Genomic DNA, 23,764 nt, shown 5'->3' with positions numbered 1-23,764 from the left:
CCATAGAAGACAATACTTTGGGTGGGGGAGGCCGGAGCGTCAGAATCTTTACTGCAATTTCTACCACTTGCTGCAGCCTTGCAGCCCATCACTGACCTTGGCCACTCTGGAGAGCATTGGCCTCCCTTCTCCCCAGCAGGCTGGCCAGGATGTGCTAGCTCAGCTTATTGTAAATTAGTAATAATGTTCTAAATTGGCTCAAATATAAACACATACAAATATTAGAGACTAATATATAATTATCAAAAATTATTTATTGAAATTGTCTCAATATGTGCAGGCAAGGAAATAATTTAAAGATCAACAGAAATAACACATTAACATATGCATATATATTTTCATGAACTGAACTCAAAGTTGGGATGTTTGCCAAATTCTACAGAACTCAGCTGACTGTGACCCGGTGCCCATGAAATAAGGCTACACAGAATCATCCAATTACTGCCCATAGAACACTGGGCCTCATTACACTTTTGGTGGTAATTTTGTGATTCCTTTGCCTAATTACTGCCAAACTCAAGTACTGTTTGTGCCCCTAATTCTGACTAATTTACCAGCAGATTACAATTGGTGGTAAAGCCGTCTTAATCCCCATTTTTAGAGGTCATAGGATTTCAGTGGATTAACAGCAAGCAGTAATTCAGAGGTTTTGAATCTGTCCATTTTTGGAGGTAAATTTGAGGACTTACCTCCAGCTAAATGCTGACAGTAAATCCTCCACTTCACCTATAATCTCAGATTTCAGAGGTGCGGTAAAATGAGTGATCATTCTGTTACTGCCAAAAGAAGTGGCGGTACTGGAATTACCACCAAAAATGTACCACAGCACCACCGAACTCATAATGCGACCGATATATTTACAGGCAATGTGCAATAGATTTTAATTTAAATATCATGATTTCTTCATATGCTTTACACGCTATAAAAGCACTGACCACTTTCAGAAAAGGGAACAATAAAATGCTAAGTTTGTAATATACATTTGTCGGATCGATTTGCATTTCAACTCTTTTAGATTGATTTACGTTCGATAAAGTATGACGACAGCCTGAAAGGGTAGCTCGGGAAAGGCTGCTCAGGGAAGCCAAGTTATGACTGCAAGGCATGTGCACATCCCATTGAACAAGCATACCAAGAAAACACAGTGAGACTTATTTGTACAATGTCATTAACATCTTCAGGAACAAAACATTTGGTTGGATTGAAATAGAGAAGAATAAAACTAATTAAAATAATCTGCATGAAATTAGAAGGAAGAAACGCACATAGAACTCAACCTGGGTGAGAACATAGCCGGTAAGATAGCTCAGCGGGTTGAGCTGTCGCTGCTGCGATCTGAGCATGATCTGCAGGTCGCAGGTTCGAATCACAACAAGGCCAACTCAGCCTTTCATCCTTCCGAGGTCGATAAATGATTATCAATTTCGGTTGGGCGATATTGTATGCATATATGTGCTCTGTAAAGCGCTTTGGATTAAGGCGCTATATGAATAACACATCATTATCATTAAAAGAGATTTCTTAATCAAGAGCTCCTACAATCCTGCTCACCACCCTACTGCTCCTGAAATGGCTGGCGAAGACTCCACCGACCCCCGACTCCAGGCTTAAAACTCAGCAGTCAAGAACGCCTTTATCTTTTGAACCAGAGGAATAGAACACATGAAATCCTCCCGGAGCCCCCGACTCAAGCACACATCTCTCACCAATAGACCGCCAACTAAGAGCCAAGGTCAGAGCAGTGATATTGTAAATGTAAAGTGCTTAGGTGTTGAATGCTAGGCCATACCCAGTGAGCTTCCACGTTTAACATGAATAACTTGTGGCGGTTTACACACTTATCGACCGAGAGCAAGAGCAGTAATCAATGGTAGATTTTCCATTAAAAGAGGACAACAATTTTCTCCAAAAGCCCATTCGGGATACTCTACTGGATGTTGAGCTTTCAACACACCTCCTCCAGAAAATATCTCTTCCCACAAGCTGCTCCAAAGATGCCATTTTGTATCGTCCAAGAAGCTCAACAGAATGTATGGCTCCCTGGATCCATAATAGCATAGTACCTTCTCAGGAGAGTTAACTCACCTAATTTTGTTGGGGTTCACCAAAGGTTTCACAGTATAAAGAATTGTGTGAATATGTTTGACAGAGGGGCTATGTTAAATTCTTCAGTAACCCTGGATGAAAATTGTTGAATACTTCAATATTTGTGGATGGGAATTGTTGAAGACTTCAATATTCGTGCATGTGAATTGTTGAATACTTCAATATTCGTGGATGGGAATTGTTGAACACTTCAATATTTGTTGATGGATTTGTTGAATTCGTCAATAGCCCTGGAGGAGATGTACTGAATTCTTCATTATTCCTTCTAGGAGAGTCCTTGATTACTCAAAGTTTCATTTTCTACAGTGGACTGTGAGCTCTACGTTCAGGATGCAGAGGTTTATTGCGACAGTGAATAGTGAGTGAGACTCATCATGTCCCAAGGACACACTGAGTGCTAAAAAGGCACTTGGCAGGGTCATGTTATAAAATATCCAAGTGGCTAGCAGCAGTGATTAACTTGTGGGGGTGTTTGCCAGGGCTCAGCACGGCACTTATTTCTGAGACCTGGCACTTATTTTCTCAGGCTCAGATTGATTAGGTTGTGCTGTTCTGGCAACTTTATTATTTTAGCTGTCAGTCATATAAGAAACTTGGATAGAATCAGATCAGCATTTTAACAATTATTGTGCTTAAAGACACACTTAAACATTCATCTCAGATCAAGACACGAGAAGGTTAGTCATAGTCAATCCATCCATCAACTCCAATGAGTCGGTGGGAGTTGGAGCTTTAACCCTTTGTATGTGAACACTGAGGGGAGCAACCGTAGATGGAGACAACAATGGGTGGGGAGCTGCCCGTCTTGATGTGTCACAGGCATGCTCAAAAATATTTGCGCCATTGCACTAATTTTTTTAGAAATGAAGCTTTGGCTAGCAGTCTAGATACAAAGGACATGAACGTTTCACTGCGTCAAAGGTCACAGATGCCTGGTTTGCATTACTCTGCGCTGTGTATGGTGACGGAGAGGATGGCTTCCAGGTTGATTCCCAGATTGCTTGTTGAGACGCTCAGCTCCTGGGTGATACATTTACAGATTCTGTAAGAGTTTGGTGTCCTGTGGGCATTCCGGTCAGATTCCATCTGTTACCGGTAGGAAACGCCAGTTCCACAGTCCATCTTGGCTCCGTTTTGGATTAAATTTAGTTTAATCCCAGGCAATGGCAACTGAAGCTGCAGAATGGAGCAGATCTGAAAATGGAGAAAGAGAAGACAATTTACTTCACAGTGAATTAAGCAGGCAAATTGGGTTTTCAGGGGAGGTGCTCAAAAACCAATTATCCATCCTTTGTAAGCAACTGTTCTCTTTTACTAAAACATCAAGTTCTGAGCCAATTCCCCGTACACTGATAAATCCTTTTAGTAATGACTCCAGAATTGAGATCCCAGGCACTGTCTGCTTTATTCAAGTAGGGTGCTATATGGATTTGACGTTTGTGGGCGAGGTTCTTCACACAGCGAGCCAACAGACTCAGTGCCTTTTCTTTCTCGCTGTAGGAAAATAGACCAATCCTAGTAACAATCGTCATAATGTGTCATTGGTAGCGTATGATGCATATCGAATCGAGACAGAATCGAATAACTCTTTAGCAAGCTCCACATCTGGTCAAATAAACTCCCTCTCCCCATAAGGGGCTGAGTTCTCTACTAAAAAACATTTAAAAAAATACTCAAGAAATGTATGGTAGCCGTCAGCGACAAGAGACAGCACACTATCTTTCCAGTGTCAAGCAACTCACAACCGAACTAACCAGAAGTACGATTGCCCTGCGCTGCGGCTACTTTAGTCAATGAACTATGAACCCCAAACACAACCCAAAAAGTATCCAAGGATACGCCTATACCAGTAATATGAGAAAAAAACTGAAAAACACTATATAGTGTTGGGATGCAGAAAGCTTAATACTCTCTTCAACATTTCAAACAATATATACCTTTAATTAATTGAGGATATTTTCAACAGTTCTATGTTGCAAAATCCCCTTTATCTTGAATAAAGTAAATACAAATAAAATCATTTGACACATTCCATTTGTAGAATAATGTCCATATTTTCCAAAAGTCAGTAATAATGATCTTCTCCATCACTGTCAAGGCCTGGTGACAGGCAATCTTCTCAGCGTGTTTCAGGTATTTATACATCACCCTTCTTCAGGAGGTCAAGTACCTGACGTCCTATTGTGTAACAAGTATAAGAACACAAAAATGTCCTATGTTCAATAATCATCCAATATGAACATGCTTCTAAGGATTACATCATTTTCAACATAATTAACCTTTTCCAAGATGCCAAAAAAAGGCATTTGAAATATTTTGCTGGGCGGGGTATAGAAAAAACTGCTTAAGAGAATATTTCGAACCGAAACATCCTAGCCCCAATCCCTAAAAATAAAGAAAAATGAAAATAAGAAATATATTCCCGGGATCTAATCTCATGCCCTAGAATCCAGTGTAGACAGTTTACGCCTTCTACAAACATGTCACCTGGCTGGTGCAATGTTTGTCCATGGCCCATCTAATGTTTGCTGATTTTCTTTCCATCAACCTTCTGCTTCCAAACCTCTTGTAATTCAAGGGGAATGTTCAGGGTTGTCCTACAAAAACAAATCCACAGACCGGTGATGTCTATTCGCAAAGTCTCAATCTCATATTTGAATACAATCCAGACAAATAGGTCTAATTCCAGTACCTGAGCCCCTTCTGCGGTCCTATACACAGGCTTACCTCGAGTATTCTCCCGCAAGAAAGGCAGACCAGGGAAACTCCAATCCATACTATTCAGGGACACATCTGTATTGTACAGCGGGGGTTCCCTTTCTGTCTTGCGGAAGGGAGCTCGAGGAGCTTTACGAAGGAAAGCCACTTAGTCCTGGGACATAATTCAGAACTTATTATCTGAACCAACTAATGTCTTAAATCTCCTGATACCAGCTCGCTAAGGGACTGCAACGCCAGTCCCAACTAGTTTCAGATCTGTCCTTGGTTCCTTTTGCTCTCCCTTACTACTGGGCGTTCCCCTGTTATGCAACACCCTTGCACTCCCTCTGTTACGCAACACCCTAGCACTTCCTCTGTTACGCAGCACCATAGCACTGCCTCTGTTACGCAGCACCCTAGCACTTCCTCTGTTACGCAGCACCCTAGCGATTCCTCTGTTATGCAACACCCTAGCGATTCCTCTGTTATGCAACACCCTAGCGATTCCTCTGTTATGCAACACCCTAGCGATTCCTCTGTTACGCAATACCTGAGCGATTTCTCTCTTATGCAACACCAGTGCCCCCTAATGCGAGGAATGGGCCACCACAGTTGATGCGGGGTGACCGATTGAGTTGCACGATTACAGGGAATGTTAACCCTTTGCCATACAGCACGTACCCTCCTGGGAAACATTTGCAGACAGGACACAGAAGATACAAGCTTTGGCTGACCCCAAATTGAACACGGGTTTAGATACTGCCTCAGAGTTATGTGTCCCTGGAACTAAGGCTTGATTTTGGAGGGAAAACATTTACTAGTACTCTGGGTCATCCAGGAATCGATCACTGTCATGCAGCCAGGGAGGCCTTGCAGGGAATGGAGGTTTATAGTGATTTTTCAACAGTGATAGTTTCGAAATACAAACGTTTCCCAAAAAAGTTTCAAATGCATTATTTTAATTCATTTTTTTAATAGGGGGGTTCCACCCCCAAACCGCTGTTTTATTTTTAAAACAAACTTTTTTTTCTATACGAAACTAAAATAAAACCTGTACCATGGAAAAAATGCATTCGAATTTTTTTTTTCTCAAAACTTTCTATTCAGAACTTTTGTCTTTCGAAACTATGTTTTCGAAAGAATGACTGGATATCGGGTATGGACACTGGAGGAGCTAGGAGTAGCAATATAACACTTTAGAAGCAATGACTCCATCAAAGTCATCAGGAGGTTAGAAATACACAATGATTGATTTAGGGGACGGCAAAGAGGCAGGCAGCACCCTAAAAGAGCAGGGCCTAAACACAGATATAGATAGAGGCATTCAAACAAGGGAAAGGTAAGAAAGGATGTACCCCGCTTTAGTGCCTTGCCTCTCATGCCCTTCACAGACAGCTGGCTAAAAAATCATGGCCGGCCAATTCATAGGCCGCCTACAGGTGCAATGCCGCAGAGTCACCTTTACCCTGACTGAGATTATCCATAACTAAAACCAGCCAGTGGCCGAAGTGTACAAAAGGAAGCAGTGGAACTATGTCCCCTGCTTGCCCCACACCAAGCCCCAGAACACCCCATTGCTGCGCCCCTCCCACGCGCAAGACAACCCCCATACCTGGGTCCCGCCTTTCCTCCCCCATCACTGTGTAAAGGCTGAGAGAAACACAGTGAAAATAAATGCATTTTAAACAACCCCCATTACCTTTATTCATTGTCCCCCACAGCATGCAGGCTGCTAAACCTAAAGCCACTCATCCTACCTGCCCATTAACTGCACGTGCAGCTGTGCCTGCAGCACTTTCACTTTACGTGCAAGTTTCAACTTATTCCTACACTTTTACTTTACAATTAAACCCTTCCAGAAAGTTTATTTTTCAAAGAAAAGTATAGGAGTGGCAAAATGTAATAAAACAAAGTAGAGGAGCACCACTCCCAACCACTCCCAACCACTCCCGGCCGCCTTGACCACTAAAACCCGGGCATATAATCCGTCCCCTCAAAGTGAAACCTTTTTCTTTTAAATATCAAAGTGGCCCTCTTAAAATAAGTCCTTTTTTGTATCCTTACCAGTGGTGAAAATAACCTGCATGTACGTCAAGCCAATGAAGAAGAAAGCACAGTGAAGTAGCACAACTGTATTGAATTAAAAGACAGTGAATTCAAGAAAAGCCCTGGTGAAAGGAACACACCAGACAGTGAACACTGGGAGGCAGGATACCTGGCAGGAAAGTACACCAGGGGATCTGTAAGACCCACAAAGGGTTTCCTGGCAGGAGAGTATATCAGGAGGTCCAGTCAAGTTGTGTAGAAAGTGTAAACAATCCCTGGCAGGGGAGTATACCAGGGGATCAAGGATTCTTGGCAGGGGAGTATACTAGGAGGTCCATTAAAGTTAACGTATTTGTTTTGCAAAGTATATGGTAAATAAATACACCAGAGATACTGTTGTCATCTTAAAATAACTTTGTTTGAGAGAGACAGTTTTACCATCCTACCTAAACTTCCAGGGGAAGGGAACCACCCTCTGTATCCAAGAATGTATACTTGGAGAAAAATATTGTTGTTGGATATATCTATTTCTTTTTATGAACACTTTCTGCTAACCATAAAGAGACACGTCCTTACACCCTTAGTTGATCATTTCTAGTGTGAGGGCCAAATTAGTATGGTTTTAGTCACAAGAACAGTTTTTAGTTTGACGACGAGACACAGACTGATCTTTAGTTTTAGTTTCCTAGGTAGAAAACTCTCTTTAGGATAGGGACAGAAAGACCTTCATCCAACCCTTTTTTTGTTTAATAAAGAGGTCTGATGTTGAAAACGCTGTCCAGTCAAATGGTCGAAAACATTCGATCGAATGACCATTTGATCGACAGTCAAATGGTCGGAAAAAAAAAGGTCGAATTTATTTATTTATTTATTTATATATATATTTTTGTTTGGGTTGGTAAAAAAAATGTTTTTAATAAAGAAAACAGGGGGTTGGGGGGAACCCCCCCATTAAAAAATAAATAAATAAATAAAACAACCCTTTTTTTCGACCATTTGACTGTCAATCAAAAGGCATTCAATCCTTTTGTTTTCAACAAGATGACCTACAACCGTTGAAAACATTACCACTTTGTGTTGGCCTCTCACTTATGACACCTCACATACCCCATGCAGTGATAGCAATGTACCTGACTGTTTAGAACTCCATGGCCTCACTAGGTATTCCCCATTGTGGAGTCCTTTGTACTCGATTATGGACATGTGGTATTACTGCATGGGTCATTACAACAAGGTTGCAAGTGGAAGTTCCTAAATGTAGCAGCGCTAAAGTGTAGCACCAGAGCCACAAAAGGCTATCCACTGCACATGTCCAATTGGCTTTCACAGCAGTCTCACAGTTCCATCTGGAGTTTGCTGTCTAATCATATCACCTCCGTTGGCGGTAGAAGCACAACTGACATTTGCGTTCATGTTAGCAGCCAGGGGAGTTGCTAGGTCTGGAAAAGACCCGGGGCTAAGCTGATGTCAGAACTGTTGGGACTGGGGGCTAGCTAGTCTTTTGGCTGTAGCTCCTGAGATTCTATCCGTGGCTACAACCAAAAGATCAGGTGCTATAGCCCCATTAGCCCCCCCCCCCTAGCAACGCCCCTGTTAGCAGCCCTGGAGGAATTTTGCGGCGGCAGCTGGTTGCACTGCTCCTTCTAGTTTAATGGCCTAAAGTTTGCTCCAGTGCATTCTTTAATGACCCTCCCTCATTTGCATAAGGTTATTCCCTATGCAAATGAGGGAATTCCCTTTAAGCTCCCTCATGCTCCCATTATGGAAGCATGCCCACGTGCAAATGGGACCCCTAGTGAACAAATGGCTACTCTCTGTTGGGTGGAGGAAATCTCACTCCCCAGCCCCGGGATCTATTGATATGGGGCATAGAGGGTCCAATCAGCACTCCTAGTTTGTGACAAGGGGATGGTGTCATGGACTGCACCACCTCCTCGGAGTGGGGGATGGGATGTACAGGTTTACTTTGAAAGTCATGGGAGGTGACTTGCCCAAATTCAGCCAGTATGGCCAGGCTTTGCTAAGGGTATTTGCATAAGCACCGCCAACCTTGGTGGGGTGGGGGGGGTGGTCCGAGGGCCCCTTGAGGGTGGGTGTAAACTCACCCTGATCCCACCATTATGGTGGTGTTCAGGCCTTTCCACCAGCGTCAAGCGTCTTCATTAATACTTGGTGAGTGCCATCACGGAATGGTTGGTGAAGTCACCACTCTCCGATGGAGCGAGAGACGTTACAGCGGCATGGCGGGCCATGCTATTTTGTTTCTGCAATCTGGCGCAGGTTGCCATTTCGCACACAGCTGTAACCATTTGTGTTTGCCAATTGGAGAGGTATCTGCAGTCGCAAATAATGACCTGCACGTGCACAGTCTGCTGCTGGAGGACACTTTGGGAGCCAATCTTCATGTTGGCAGCAAACATGTCAAAAGGTTCTAATAGTAATTTGGTTTTATTGCTGCTTGTAGAAAAGTCAAATAGAATGAACAGTCGCAGGACACATTTTACTTTGATACTGGTAGGTAACAATGTTTCCAGGCCTCCCATACCTGTCGCAGCACTGCATATGCGTTCTGTGTGTTGTTGAGGTTGGTGGAGCCCATGCTCTGTAGTGTGAGCCTCACCACTGCCAGACCTGTTGGAGGAGAAAGAACATGGGTTAAGCATGTCCCCGGTGTTTGCATCCTATTCTAGTTATCACATTTCCACCCAGGTGCACACATGGCCAGTGCAAGGAATTATTCTGCCTGAGGCAAACTGTCAGATTGATGCCCCCTTATCCTTCTGATCCCTAACCACATCTCTACCCGCCAACCCCTCTGCATCTTGTCACATGAGAAGATGTGAAGGAGCCCAGCAGGACTGTCTCTCCCGCATGCAGGGCCTCTGGGGTGAGGGTGATAACTGTAAAGTGAGTGTTGTTCTCACACAACCCAGCACTGAGTGGAACGTGAAAAGGACAACAGCCGACAAGATGGCTGTCAGAAGCCTGCTTCATGCATCAGATGGTGGTTGTGCTAAATGACTTGTGCATCAGTGGGCTACATTGACCCACTCAACAGAATTCTTCCTGATCTTCTACATTCACCCCGCCAGATTCCGGATCCCACTGAAAAGCCAAAGCATAGCTGATTCCAGATCCCACTGCAAAGCCAAAGCATAGCTGATTCCAGATGATCCCACTGCAAAGCCAAAGCATAGCTGATTCCAGATCCCACTGCAAAGCCAAAGCATAGCTGATTCCAGATCCCACTGCAAAGCCAAAGCATAGCTGATTCCACTGCAAGGCCAATGCATTGCAGATCCTATCCCCAGCGAGGCCTCAATTAAGAGAATCCCACTAGAAAAAAATCCCATTAACCAAAGGGAAAAGCTGTGGTATTCTTTTGAGAAGCATCCTGAGACCATCCGGTGACCAGACCTTTGCCCAGCTGTCTTTTGCCAGGACAGTCCGCTATCTGGTGACCAGAAACTTTTGTGACCAGAAACCTGACTGTTACAAAATCCCAAAACTCAAGCGTGGACTGTGAGTATTTCCCCATCCCAGAGAGTCTCCCCATCTTGACCCTTTTGTCTTTATTCCACTCTCTAAGCAATTCTACCCATACCCTGGTAACTTGTTAAAACTGTTAGAATCCTCTGTGCACGCTCTCCTTGACTTTCCAAGTGCTAGCGCCATCTCTATTCATTCTGTCTTGTGTAGATCATAAGCCCTTAGTCCTATTTTGAGTAATCAAACTAATTTCCACATTGAACGCTGGGGTGACAAGGTTGATGTCGCGAATCAACCTTGGATCTTACTGTGTCCCTCTTTAACAATATAGTCTTAATAATCTAGTTCAAGTGAAACCTGTCCTGTTTCTAAGCTGATTTTCTCTCTTCCACAGCTTTATTTCACCAAAAGCGCACCTTCTTCTGTCTTGCAAATCTCATCCAGTTCTGTAGCTAGAGACCTCCTTTCACCTCTATATTGTCCCTGTTATATACACCTATCCCTCAGCCCAAAAACCACATTCCAATACAGTGTTTTTCACCCAGTTTTTTAAAATAAAAGTTTTTGCATTTAAAACTGCAAACCAGAAAAAATTCAACTTTTCCATGTGTGAATTATATTTAAAAATCCGAGTGTCATTTTAGATTTTTTGCTATTATTTTCTGAGGGAAGGTCAGATTTTGACTCTGTTTGCTGCCTCTATCCCTGACTGCCTGCTGCTTCTTTCTATCCACTCAGAATTCGATTATTTGTGTGTTGAGGGAACATTGCAGGGGAAACCTTAACTTGGGTGCTATCTCTATCCTAATTCAAAAAGTGCTCCTATTCACTTCTGCTTTGGGTATGTTCTACTAGAAGGTTGACCAAGTGCATTGCTTCCATTTCCATTGTCATTATCACCCCATTGGTGATTGCTGCCCAATATTAAAATGTGTGTGATCTTTGTGAATTTTAAAAATAAATCATTATTGTATTTTCACCAACCAGCCTGGTTCATGGTCCATTGTGATCCGGGGTATTTGTGAAAGGGGATGTGAGATGGGTCGGGTATCGGCTCAATTTGAATTTTTTGAAATTAAAGAAAAAGCATTCCTACTGAGCGCCACATCCCAGGATAAGACCAAGGGCCTCATTACAAGGGCAACGGTAAGGGGTTAACGGCGGCGGTAAGGATGCCGGTGCTGTTAACCCCTTACCGCCGCATTCCGAAGTCCCTTAGCGGGTCCCGCTAAGGACGGCTGGTTTTACCAGCCGCGCTTAGCGGGAGCCACTAAGGGACCAGGGAGCTAATAACGGGCCTGTTATTAACGGGTCCGTTATGAGCTCCCTCCCCATTCCCATTGAGCCCTATGGGGGCTCGAATGGGGATGGGTATTTTGAATGGGGATTTACCGGGTCCTCCAAGGTTGGAATGACCCTGTAAATCCTCATTCAAAGAACCCGGACACGAGTTTGGAGGCAGCCATGGCGCTAATAGCACCATGGCTACCTCCAAACTCGTAATGACCCCCCAAGTGTCCTGGTCCGGTGTGTGGTGCCCGATTGGAACCCTTAACATATCATGCATGATGAAACTCTTGTGCAGTTACTAGTTCAGACGTCTGTTTACTGAAACTGACATTTGCGATAAACAGACTAGAGAACTAACAATCGGGCAACACCCAAACCCCTTTATGCGGGGTGGCTTTTCATTATCCGAAATTGCAGGAATACAGTTTAATACCAACTTTAAATTAAAATCATATATGATATGCCACTCCAGCTCATAGCGAGTAACATTCAGGGTCAATCACTGATTTTCGTACCAGTCACAGGCATGGCACAGAGCAACAAAAAAAGATCCTTAGGGTTCAGGTTACAAGAACCTTTAGGCCCCAATGTGATCATGGGGAGGTCTCGCACCTCCTCGCCGCCCTGGATCTCCCTGTAGACTGGCCGCATGGCCGAGAGTGTACAGTGGACAAAGCATCTGGTAACCTTGGTAATTGGAAAGGATCATGGATGTCATTTGGGGTCGCTAGAAGTCGCAGCTGCGACCCCTGCCCACTACCTTGTGACCCCTTGCATGGCCTTTGCTACACCAGCGCTGTAGAAAACAACAAACTATTTTTAAAAAGCACAAGCTCCATGCGTGGTGCCGCTGACACCGAGTCTCGTACCTTTGACGTTTCTGGGGGTGCTTAGCAACCATGAGCTTGTCTGTGCTTTCTTTCAGCCAGCCAGAGCCTGACTAGTTCTGGGGCCGAGGAGCAGATCTACTTGATCAAGAAAACTGCGGCATCCAGCCGCAGCCGGTGTCCAGAAGCCAGAGGAAGTGGTGCTAGCTCCTGGACGAGGAGAGGGGCGTGGCCCGCACAACAGGTGAGTTTATTGCTGCTAATATTTCTTACCTACCTTTGTCATGCATGCACTGACAGAGAAGTCGGTGCAATGGGAGGGCTGGGTTTGTAGGCCGAGGGACGCAAGCACACATCTAGGTAATGCCTGGTGCCTCCCGTGGGCCCAAGAACACATCTAGGTAATGCCTGGTGCCTTCAAGGGATGCAAGCACACATCTAGATAATGTCTGGTGCCTCTGAGGGACGCAAGCACACATCTAGGTAATGCCTGGTGCCTCCAAGGGATGCAAACACACATCTAGGTAATGCCTGGTGCCTCCCGGGGGCACAAGGACACATCTAGGTAATGTGTGGTGCCTCCGAGGGACGCAAACACACATCGAGATAATGCCTGGTGCCTTCAAGGGATGCAAGCACACATCTAGATAATGTCTGGTGCCTCTGAGGGACCCAAGCACAAATCTAGGTAATGCCTGGTGCCTTCAAGGGATGGAAGCACACATCTATGTAATGCCTGGTGCCTTCGAGGGACGCAAGCACACATCTATGTAATGCCTGGTGACTCTGAGGGACGCAAGCACACATCTATGTAATGCCTGGTGCCTCCGAGGGGCGCAAGTACACATCTAGGTAATGCCTGGTGCTTCCGAGGGACGCAAGCACACATCTAGGTAATGCCTGGTGCCTCCCGTGGGCGCAAGCACACATCTAGGTAATGCCTGGTGCCTCCGAGGGATGCAAGCACACATCTATGTAATGCCTGGTGCCGCTGAGGGGCGCAAGCACACATCTAGGTAATGCCTGGTGCTTTTCGAGGTACACAAGCACACATCTAGGTAATGCCTGGTGCCTACTGGAGGCGCAAGCACACATGTAGGTAATGTCTGGTGCATCCCGGGGGCGCAAGCACACATCTAGGAAATGCCAGGTGCCTCCGAGGGACGCAAGCATACATCTAGGTAATGCCTGGTGCCTCCCGGGGGCGCAAGCACACATCTAGGTAATGTCTGGTGCCTCCCGGGGCACATGCATACATCTAGGTAACGCCTGGTGCCCCCCAGGAGTGCAAGCACACATATAGGTAATGCTTGGTGCCTCTGAGGGATGCAAGCATACATCTATGTAATGCCTGATGCCTCTGAGGGGTGCAAGCACACATCTAAGTAATTTCTGGTGCCTCCCGGGGGCGCAAGCACACATCTAGGTAATGTCTGGTGCCTCCCGGGGATGCAAGCACACATCTAGGTAATGCCTGGTGCATGCGAGGGAAGCAAGCACACATCTAGGTAATGTCTGGTGCCTCCCGGGGGCACAAGCAGACATCTAGGTAATGTCTGGTGCCTCAGAGGGACGCAATCACACATCTAGGTAATGCCTGGTGCCTCCCGGGGGCGCAATCACACATCTAGGTAATGCCTGGTGCCACCCGGGGGCGCAAGCACACATCTAGGTAATGTCTGGTGCCTCCCGGGGGCGCAAGCACACATCTAGGTAATGCCTGGTGCCTCCTGTGGGCACAAGCACACATCTAGGTAATGCCGGGTGCCTCACGGGGATGCAAGCACACATCTAGGTAATGCCCGGTGCCTACTGGGTTCGCAAGCACACATCTAGGTAATGCGTGGTGCCTCCAAGGGACGCAAGCACACATCTAGGTAATGCCTGGTGCCTCCCGGGGGCGCAAGCACACATCTAGATAATGTCTGGTGCCTCCAGGGTGCACAAGCACACATCTAGGTAATGTCTGGTGCCTCCCAGGGGCAGAAGCACACATCTAGGTAATGCCTGGTGCCTCCCAGGAGTGCAAGCACACATCTAGGTAATGTCTGGTGCCTCCGAGGGACACAAACACACATCTATGTGCCTGGTGCCTCCCGGGTGCACAAGCACACATCTAGGTAATGTCTGGTGCCTCCTGGGGGCGCAAGCACACCTTTAGGTAATGCCCGGTGCCTCCTGGGGTCGCAAGCACACATCTAGGTAATGCCTGGTGCCTCGAAGGGACGCAAGCACACATCTAGGTAATGCCTGGTGCCTCCCGGGGGCGCAAGCACACATCTAGATAACGTCTGGTGCCTCCCGGGTGCGCAAGCACACATCTAGGTAATGTCTGGTGCCTCCCGGGGGCACAAGCACACATCTAGGTAATGCCTGGTGCCTCCGAGGGACGCAAGCACACATCTAGGTAATGCCTGGTGCCTCCCAGGGGTGCATTCACACATCTAGGTAATGCCCGGTGCCACCTGGGGGCGCAAGCACACATCTAGGTAATGTCTGGTGCCTCCCAGGGGTGTATGCACACATCTAGGTAATGCCTGGTGCCTCCCGTGGGCACAAGCACACATCTAGGTAATGCCTGGTGCCTCTCATGGGTTCAAGCACACATATAGGTAATGTCTGGTGCCTCCCGGGGATGCAAGCACACATCTAGGTAATGCCCGGTGCCTCCCAGGGGCGCAAGCACACATCTAGGTAATGTCTGGTGCCTCCAAGGGACACAAACACACATCTAGGTGCCTGATGCCTCCCGGGGGCACAAGCACACATTTAGGTAATGGCTGGTGCCTCCCGGGGGTGCAATCACACATCTAGATAATGCATGGTGCCACCTAGGGGCACAAGCCCACATCTAGGTATTGTCTGGTGCGTCCGAGGGACGCAAGCAGACATCTAGATAATGCCTGGTGCCTCCCGGGGGCTCAAGCACACATCTGGTGCCTCCCGGGTACGCAAGCACACATCTAGGCAATGTCTGGTGCCTCCCGGGGCGAAAGCACACATCTATGTAATGCCTGGTGCTTCCGAGGGACACAAGCACACATCTAGGTAATGCCTGGTGCCTCCGAGGGATGCAAGCACACATCTAGGTAATGCCTGGTGCCTCCCGGGGGCGCAATCACACATCTAGGTAATGCCTGGTGCCACCCGTGGGTGCAAGCACACATCTAGGTAATGTCTGGTTCCTCCCGGGGACACAAGCACACATCTAGGTAATGCCTGGTGCCTCCCAGGGGCGCAAGCACACATCTAGGTAATGTCTGGTGCCTCCGAGGGACACAAACACACATGCAGGTGCCTGGTGCCTCCCGGGGGCACAAGCACACATCTAGGTAATGTCTGGTGCCTCCCAGGGGCACAATCACACATCTAGATAATGCCTGGTGCCACCCAGGGGCGCAAGCACACATCTAGGTAATGTCTGGTGCGTCCGAGGGACGCAAGCACACATCTAGATAATGGCTGGTGCCTCCCGGGTGCGCAAGCACACATCTAGGTAATATCTATTGCCTCCCAGTGGCGCAAGGACACATCTAGGTAATCCCTGGCGCCTCCTGTGGGCACAAGCACACATCTAGGTAATGCCTGGAGCCTCCGTGGGTGCAAGCACACATCTAGGTAATGTCTGGTTCCTCCCGGGGACACAAGCACACATCTAGGTAATGCCTGGTGCCTCCCAGGGGAGCAAGCACACATCTAGGTAATGTCTGGTGCCTCCGAGGGACACAAACACACATCTAGGTGCCTGGTGCCTCCCGGGGGCACAAGCACACATCTAGGTAATGTCTGGTGCCTCCCGGGGGCACAATCACACATCTAGATAATGCCTGGTGCCACCCAGGGGTGCAAGCACACATCTAGGTAATGTCTGGTGCATCCGAGGGACGCAAGCACACATCTAGATAATGCCTGGTGCCTCCCGGGTGCGCAAGCACACATCTAGATAATGTCTGGTGCCTCCCGGGTACGCAAGCACACATCTAGGTAATGTCTGGTGCCTCCCGGGGGCGCAAGCACACATCTATGTAATGCCTGGCGCTTCCGAGGGACAGAAGCACACATCTAGGTAATACCTGGTGCCTCCCGGGGGCGCAAGCACACAACTAGGTAATGTCTGGTGCCTCCCGGGGGCACAATCACACATCTAGGTAATGCATGGTGCCACCTGGGGGCGCAAGCACACATCTAGGTAATGTCTGGTGCCTCCCAGGGGCGAAGGCACACATCTAGGTAATGCCTGGTGCCTCCCGTGGGCACAAGCACACATCTAGGTAATGCCTGGTGCCTCCCGTGGGTGCAAGCACACATCTAGGTAATGTCTGGTGCCTCCCGGGGATGCAAGCACACATCTAGGTAATGCCTGGTGCCTCCCGGGGGCGCAAGCACACATATAGGAAATGTCTGGTGCCTCCGAGAGATGCAAGCAAACATCTAGGTGCCTGGTGCCTCCTGGGGGCGCAAGCTCACATCTAGGAAATGTCTGGTGCCTCCCGGGTGCACAAGCACACATCTAGGTAATGTCTGGGGCCTCCTGGGGGCACAAGCACACATCTAGATAATGTCTGGTGCCTCCCGGGGGTGCAAGCACATATCTAGGTAATGCCTGGTGCTTCCCGGGGGCGCAAGCACACATCTAGGTAATGCCTTGTGCCTCCGAGGGACGCAAGCACACATCTAGGTAATGTCTGGTGCCTCCGAGGGCGCAAGCACACATTTAGGTAATGTCTGGTGCCTCCTGGGGACGCAAGCTTACATCTAGGTAATGCCTGGTGCCTCAGAGGGACACAAGCACACATCTAGGTAATGCCTGGTGCCTCCCGGGGGCGCAAGAACCCATCTAGGTAATGTCTGGTGTGTCCGAGGGAGGCAAGCATACATCTAGGGAATGCCTGGTGCCTCCCGGGGGCGCAAGCACACATCTAGGTAATGTCTGGTGTCTCCCGGGGGTGCAAGCACACATCTAGGTAATGTCTGGTGCCTCCCGGGGGCGCAAGCACACATCTAGGTAATTTCTGGTGCCTCTGAGGGATGCAAGCACACATCCAGGTAATGCCTGCTGCCTCCCGGGGGCGCACGCACACATCTAGGTAATATCTGGTGCCTCCCGGGGGCGCAAGCACACATCTAGGTAATGCCTGGTGCCTCCGAGGGACGCAAGCACACATCTAGGTAATGTCTGGTGCCTCCCGGGGGCAAAAGCACACTTCTAGATAATGTCTCGTGCCTCCCGGGGGTGCAAGCACACATCTAGGTAATGCCTTGTGCTTCCTGGGGGCACAAGCACACATCTAGGTAATGTCTGGTGCCTCCTGGGGGCGTAGGCACACATCTAGGTAATGCCTGGTGCCTCCCGTGGGCACAAGCACACATCTAGGTAATGTCTGGTGCCTCCCAGGGGCGTAGGCACACATCTAGGTAATGCCTGGTGCCTCCCGTGGGCACAAGCACACATCTAGGTAATGCCTGGTGCCTCCGTGGGTGCAAGCATACATCTAGGTAATGTCTGGTGCCTCCCGGGGATGCAAGCACACATCTAGGTAATGCCTGGTGCCTCCGAGGGACGCAAGCACACATCTAGGTAATGTCTGGTGCCTCCCGGGGGCGCAAGCACACATTTAGGTAATGCGTGATGCCTCTGGAGGGTGCAAGCACACATCTAGGTAATGCCTGGTGCCCCCCGCGGGTGCAAGCACACATCTAGGTAATTCCTGGTGCCTCCCGGGAGTGCAAGCACACATCTAGGTAATGTCTGGTGCATCCCGAGGGCGCAAGCACACATCTAGGTAATGTCTGGTGCCTCCTGGGGGTGCAATCACACATCTAGGTAATGTCTGGTGCCTCCCAGGTGCGCAAGCACACATCTAGGTAATGTCTGGTGCCTCTGAGGGCGCAAGCACACATCTAGGTAATGCCTGGTGCCTCAGAGGGACGCAAGCACACATCTAGGTAATGTCTGGTGCCTCCCGGCAGTGCAAGCACATATCTAGCTAATGTCTGGTGCCTCCGAGGGACGCAAGCACACATCTAGGTAATGTCTGGTGCCTCCTGGGGGCGTAGGCACACATCTAGGTAATGCCTGGTGCCTCCCGTGGGCACAAGCACACATCTAGGTAATGTCTGGTGCCTCCCAGGGGCGTAGGCACACATCTAGGTAATGCGTGGTGCCTCTGGAGGGTGCAAGCACACATCTAGGTAATGCCTGGTGCCCCCCGCGGGTGCAAGCACACATCTAGGTAATTCCTGGTGCCTCCCGGGAGTGCAAGCACATCTAGGTAATGTCTGGTGCATCCCGAGGGCGCAAGCACACATCTAGGTAATGTCTGGTGCCTCCTGGGGGTGCAATCACACATCTAGGTAATGTCTGGTGCCTCCCAGGTGCGCAAGCACGCATCTAGGTAATGTCTGGTGCCTCTGAGGGCGCAAGCACACATCTAGGTAATGCCTGGTGCCTCAGAGGGACGCAAGCACACATCTAGGTAATGTCTGGTGCCTCCCGGCAGTGCAAGCACATATCTAGGTAATGTCTGGTGCCTCCGAGGGACGCAAGCACACTTCTAGGTAATGCCTGGTGCCTCCAAAGGCGCAAGCACACATCTAGGTAATGTGTGGGGCCTCCTGGGGGCACAAGCATACATCTAGGTAATGCCTGGTGCCTCCCGGGGGCGCAAGCACACCTCTAGGTAATGTGTGGTGCCTCTGGAGGGTGCAAGCACACATCTAGGTAATGCCTGGTGCCCCCCGCGGGTGCAAGCACACATCTAGGTAATTCCTGGTGCCTCCCGGGAGTGCAAGCACACATCTAGGTAATGTCTGGTGCATCCCGAGGGCGCAAGCACACATCTAGGTAATGTCTGGTGCCTCCCAGGTGCGCAAGCACGCATCTAGGTAATGTCTGGTGCCTCCCGGGGGTGCAAGCACACATCTAGGTAATGTCTGGTGCCTCCCGGGTGTGCAAGCACACATCTAGGTAATGTCCGGTGCCTCCCGGGTGTGCAAGCACACATCTAGGTAATGCCTGGTGCCTCTGGAGGGTGCAAGCACACATCTAGGTAATGCCTGGTGCCTCCCGCAGGTGCAAGCACACATCTAGGTAATTCCTGGTGCCTCCCGGGAGTGCAAGCACACATCTAGGTAATGTCTGGTGCATCCCGAGGGCGCAAGCACACATCTAGGTAATGTCTGGTGCCTCCCGGGTGTGCAAGCACACATCTAGGTAATGTCTGGTGCATCCCGAGGGCGCAAGCACACATCTAGGCAATGTCCGGTGCCTTGCTGCTGACAGAAGAGTCCACAGGAAAAAAGTAACGGATTTAGTATGGAGTGTGGAGCTGGCACCCACTGACTGTGAGATAGGTTGGAAGGGATCAAGCCCCGGCCCAGGCCAGGGGTACATTAAAGAGTTCCTTCTTTTTCGCAGGCCTCTGTTTCTGAAGTATATGAAACAGGTGGTGGTGCCGCGAACACGAGAGCAGCTAAAGAACAAGACAAAGGATATTACATCAAATATTCATTTTATTTTGTTATAAATTGTAAATAATCTTTCATTAGTTCATTTTATTAAAAAAATCCTATATAGCAGACATTCATGCATTCATTCAACTAATACAGCTCTAAAAATAGTGCATTTGCATTTTTTAAAGAGAATGTGAAGCAAATGCAACAACTGCTCCCTTGTTTGGATAAAAATTACACTTTCAAGAAAAAATGCGATCAAAGGAAAACAGTCAGATAAACAGATACACTTTCTGTATAATGGGAATGTAAACAACACTTCCAATATTCAATAATAGTGGTTCACTCCAGACAAAAATGAAATTAAATGTCTGCTATATAGGATGTTTTTTATAAAATGAACTAATGAAGGATTTTTTACAATTTATAACAAAATAAAATGAATATTTGATGTAATATCCTTTGTCTTGTCCTTCAGCTGCTCTCGTGTTCCCGGCACCACCACCTGTTTCATATGTATGGCTTTACCTCTAGGTGTTGGGGTTTGGAGGTTCCCACCATTGTTTGTTGGTTTACTCTGTTTCTGAAGGACAAAGATCTGTGGCGTTCACCCAACAACAGCACACGCTTGACTTGCCAAGCTACCTGACCGGCTATGTGTAAAAACTATTTGCAGAGCTTTTAGATTCAGCCCAACTGAGGCGCCAGATGTTTGGCCAAACCTGTCACTTTACTGACACACCTTCACTTCAAGCCTTAGGACCCCCCCCCCACCCTTGAGATCCTGACTCCACCTCATGGTCATGGACTAGCATTGACAAGGTCAACAGTTCTGATTTATGTGCAAGCACGGGATGAGCATTTGCTAGGGATTGCCATAATGGTACTACAAAGCCATTGGACACCTTGAAACACTTGTGTATAGGTGCGTTATAAATGCCATATCATATCATATTGGACGTCAACAGCTGGCAAATGGTGTGAATGCCTGTGCATATGATGGCAGTGCCTTGCAAATACCTCTAAAACAGCCAAAACTGTTGGTTTTGCCCAGGCTTTTTTAAACAGAAATTCAGTGCAAGGAACAGATGTGAGGGCCAACCTATTGGGGATGTTAAAGGAAGCCTTAGCTTTGCCTTCTGGTGCTTCTAGTGAATAAATGGCTGTGAGTACCAGAAGTCTGGGTTTCCAGGTAGGCATCGTGGAAATGGGCTTGATAGGGCTCCACAGCAACAGCCCGTCCCGTTAACTGCAGAGCATGTCAGTGTTACACAACAGCAAAGACAGTAGGAGAGGGCAGCAACTGTAGAGTAACCTGTGTTTGCATGCCGATGGGACGTGGCATGCGCTGCCCAGGCTGGAAGGGTCCCTCTGGGGTAGGTCGGAGCCTGATTTGCATATGATGGTCTGCAACCCTTCTGTAATGGCAGAGAAGAACTAGCGGAATGCTACCCACTTGAACTGTTAAACCAGTGCAGTGCTTTGCTGCCCCGAGTGCATGGTATGTGCTGTGCAAAACCAAATGTATACAATTGATGAACCTGCGGTTGCACAATCGAAATCCTGGCAGGGCCGACTCCACCTTTCACCCTTCTGAGTTCCATACATTCAGGCCCTTTTATCTTGGGTGATAATAACAATCATCTTGTGAGCGGGTGCGATTTTGGGCCAGAAAACCTCCCCGTTGTGGAGAGTCTCGCACCCCACAGACGAATCTGCAGACAGAGGTTACCCTGAACCGTTACGTTACTAGTACTGGCTAATGTTTTGTATGTTTTCGAAACTCTTGGAGAAAATGTTGGCCTTGAGGTGAGCTCCTTCCACCTACGAGGTACATATTCGCAAGGTGTAGGTTTTCAACCAAAGAAAGACAGGTGAGTCCTTTGGTTGAATGTTTGCTCTCCATGAGGAAAGGTCAGTGTAAAATGATTTGTTCCACCTGGAATCCTGTCATAGTCCACAGCGGTCAGTTGCTGCTGGATACCGCCCTGACCAGAGGTGTCTTTCTTGCTGGTATTAAGCTTGTCCCTCGAAAGACCGAGGATGCGTGTGGGTGGAGAGTGTCCGTCCTCTTTTTTCAGAGGGCAAATGCAACCACAAGTAGCTGTTTTTGAGACCAACATTAAAAAAGTGTGATCGCTCAAATGTTCGTCTGCTAGGATTTATCAGGAAATATTTCTCTGTACAGCAACTTTCATTCCATTTCTAGGGATCCCCAAACATGTTGCTTTTAATTTTGATTCTGACCTACTCTGTGTGCAGTGCAGTGAAGCCTTAAGCTTCACTGCACTGGCTTTAGCTCATCTGTCGTGGGGAAACTGATATGTCCTTCAGGCTGTCAGTACTGGGAAATATTGTTGGTGGCAAGCTGGTGGCAGCAGTTACTTTTTGGTATTTTCTGGTGTAGTTTGTTTTGTTTTACTGCGTTTACAGCGTTTGTCTACTAACTGTGGCAAGTGTCCAAACATGGCCGTGCCACAAGTTTTTTCGCTTGTCCTTTGGTCATCTTGTTCTTTAGCCTTCTTCCTGGCCTCAGAGGCCAGGAAAATCTGTATAAGGACTTCCAGTGCCCGGGAAAGCAGCGGCTTTGGCAGGCTTCTGGAGGGCTATGGGTGTTTGCTGCCAGGAAGTGGGTTGAGACTGTCTGGTCCCTATCGATGAACTGATTTCAGTGGGTCTGAGTGGTATGCATGAATTTTGACAGCAGTGGTCCTGATTGGACCACTGCTGGTGTGTGTGTGTGTGGGCCAGATTTGTCATTGGCTAGTGGGATTTACAGCTTTACCTGGCTTTTGGGATAAGAAGAGGACACCTGCACCCACTCTGGAGAGATCCTGGAAGAAACCGAAGGAGCCAAGAATCCTGTCGAGCTGCAAGACACGGAAGGACACCAGAGACACTTTGGAAGAAGGCCTGGCAACCAATCTGGTGCTGTGCTGGTAGAGCCCTGTCTTGTGGAAGATCTCCAGCAGTCCAGCACAGGAGCAGCGACACATGGAGAGGAGGGAACATCCATTCTCGACATCAGCTCAAAATCCTGCAAAGATGAGCCTTCGGAAGTGCCCTTGGACCATCCAGTGGCTGACCAGCTCAGCGTTTCGGATACTGTACTGCAGAAGTCACCATTCCAAGTTAAGGCCTGGAACTTGGGGGATCTTCATCCTGTGCCAAAAGACTTACCTCTCCAAAATGTCGTGATCCCAGGATCAAGGGGACCAGTTATAGGAGGTGAAGGCTGATCATGGCAAGCAAATACCTTTGCGTTGCCGTTCCCCGATGGCCGTCTTCCGAAAATTCTTACCTGCATCCAGTCCTGTCCTGAGAGGGGCCCTGCATTGAGTTCTTTTATATTTCTCAACTGGAAAACTTTGCGCCAGCATTAGTCGCCGACTGGAAGAGTGCTCGAACCTGCAGCTCCTGGGGATCAAGGTCTGAGGCTAATGGCAGAAAAAGAAAGCTTGGGCCCTCTTCAGCAGACCTGCCAAGTCCTACAAAGAATTGGGATATGGGGGGTGAGCTGTAGCGATACTTACCTGAACCCCTAACTTCCTCTTAAAAGTTTTGATAGCTTTTATAACCTTTTGAAATAGTTTGGATTTGCCATTGCTTGTGAACAAAAGCATTCCAAAAGTTGGGAACACATTTGTTAGTTATAATAACTTGTCCCCCAACACTTGAAACTGTTCATTGGAACCCAGAGACCCAACGTACATTTTTGTCCAGCCTCACAATACTGTATGGAACGTTGCTGAACGTTTGGGCACAAGGCACCATACATCTAAGGGATGGACTTCTGAATCCAGTATTGTGACTATGTGGACCTGTAGTGCTTATACTAATCTGTATCTTCTTTT

At 48.0% G+C, this 23,764-nt stretch overlaps 1 protein-coding gene across 1 annotated transcript in view; it reads right to left on the bottom strand.

The window, feature by feature from the left end:
• Positions 1–234: 234 nt before the first annotated feature.
• Positions 235–23,764, bottom strand: part of LOC138521775 (mucin-2-like) — a 128,895-nt gene continuing 105,365 nt past the window's right edge. The window contains exons 3-4 of the mRNA XM_069634851.1: positions 9,398–9,483; positions 235–3,300 (exon numbers count right to left, since the gene is read on the bottom strand). Of these exons, the coding sequence (XP_069490952.1) occupies positions 3,196–3,300; positions 9,398–9,483 (191 nt within the window). The 3' untranslated portion in view covers positions 235–3,195. The remainder of the gene's footprint in view (positions 3,301–9,397; positions 9,484–23,764) is intronic.

Source organism: Ambystoma mexicanum, chromosome 13, assembly GCF_040938575.1.
Source record: "Ambystoma mexicanum isolate Mex_15411 chromosome 13, UKY_AmexF1_1, whole genome shotgun sequence".
Lineage (NCBI taxonomy): Eukaryota > Metazoa > Chordata > Amphibia > Caudata > Ambystomatidae > Ambystoma > Ambystoma mexicanum.
Note: the sequence above shows the minus strand (reverse complement) of the source record. Positions and strands in the feature narration are given on the sequence as shown.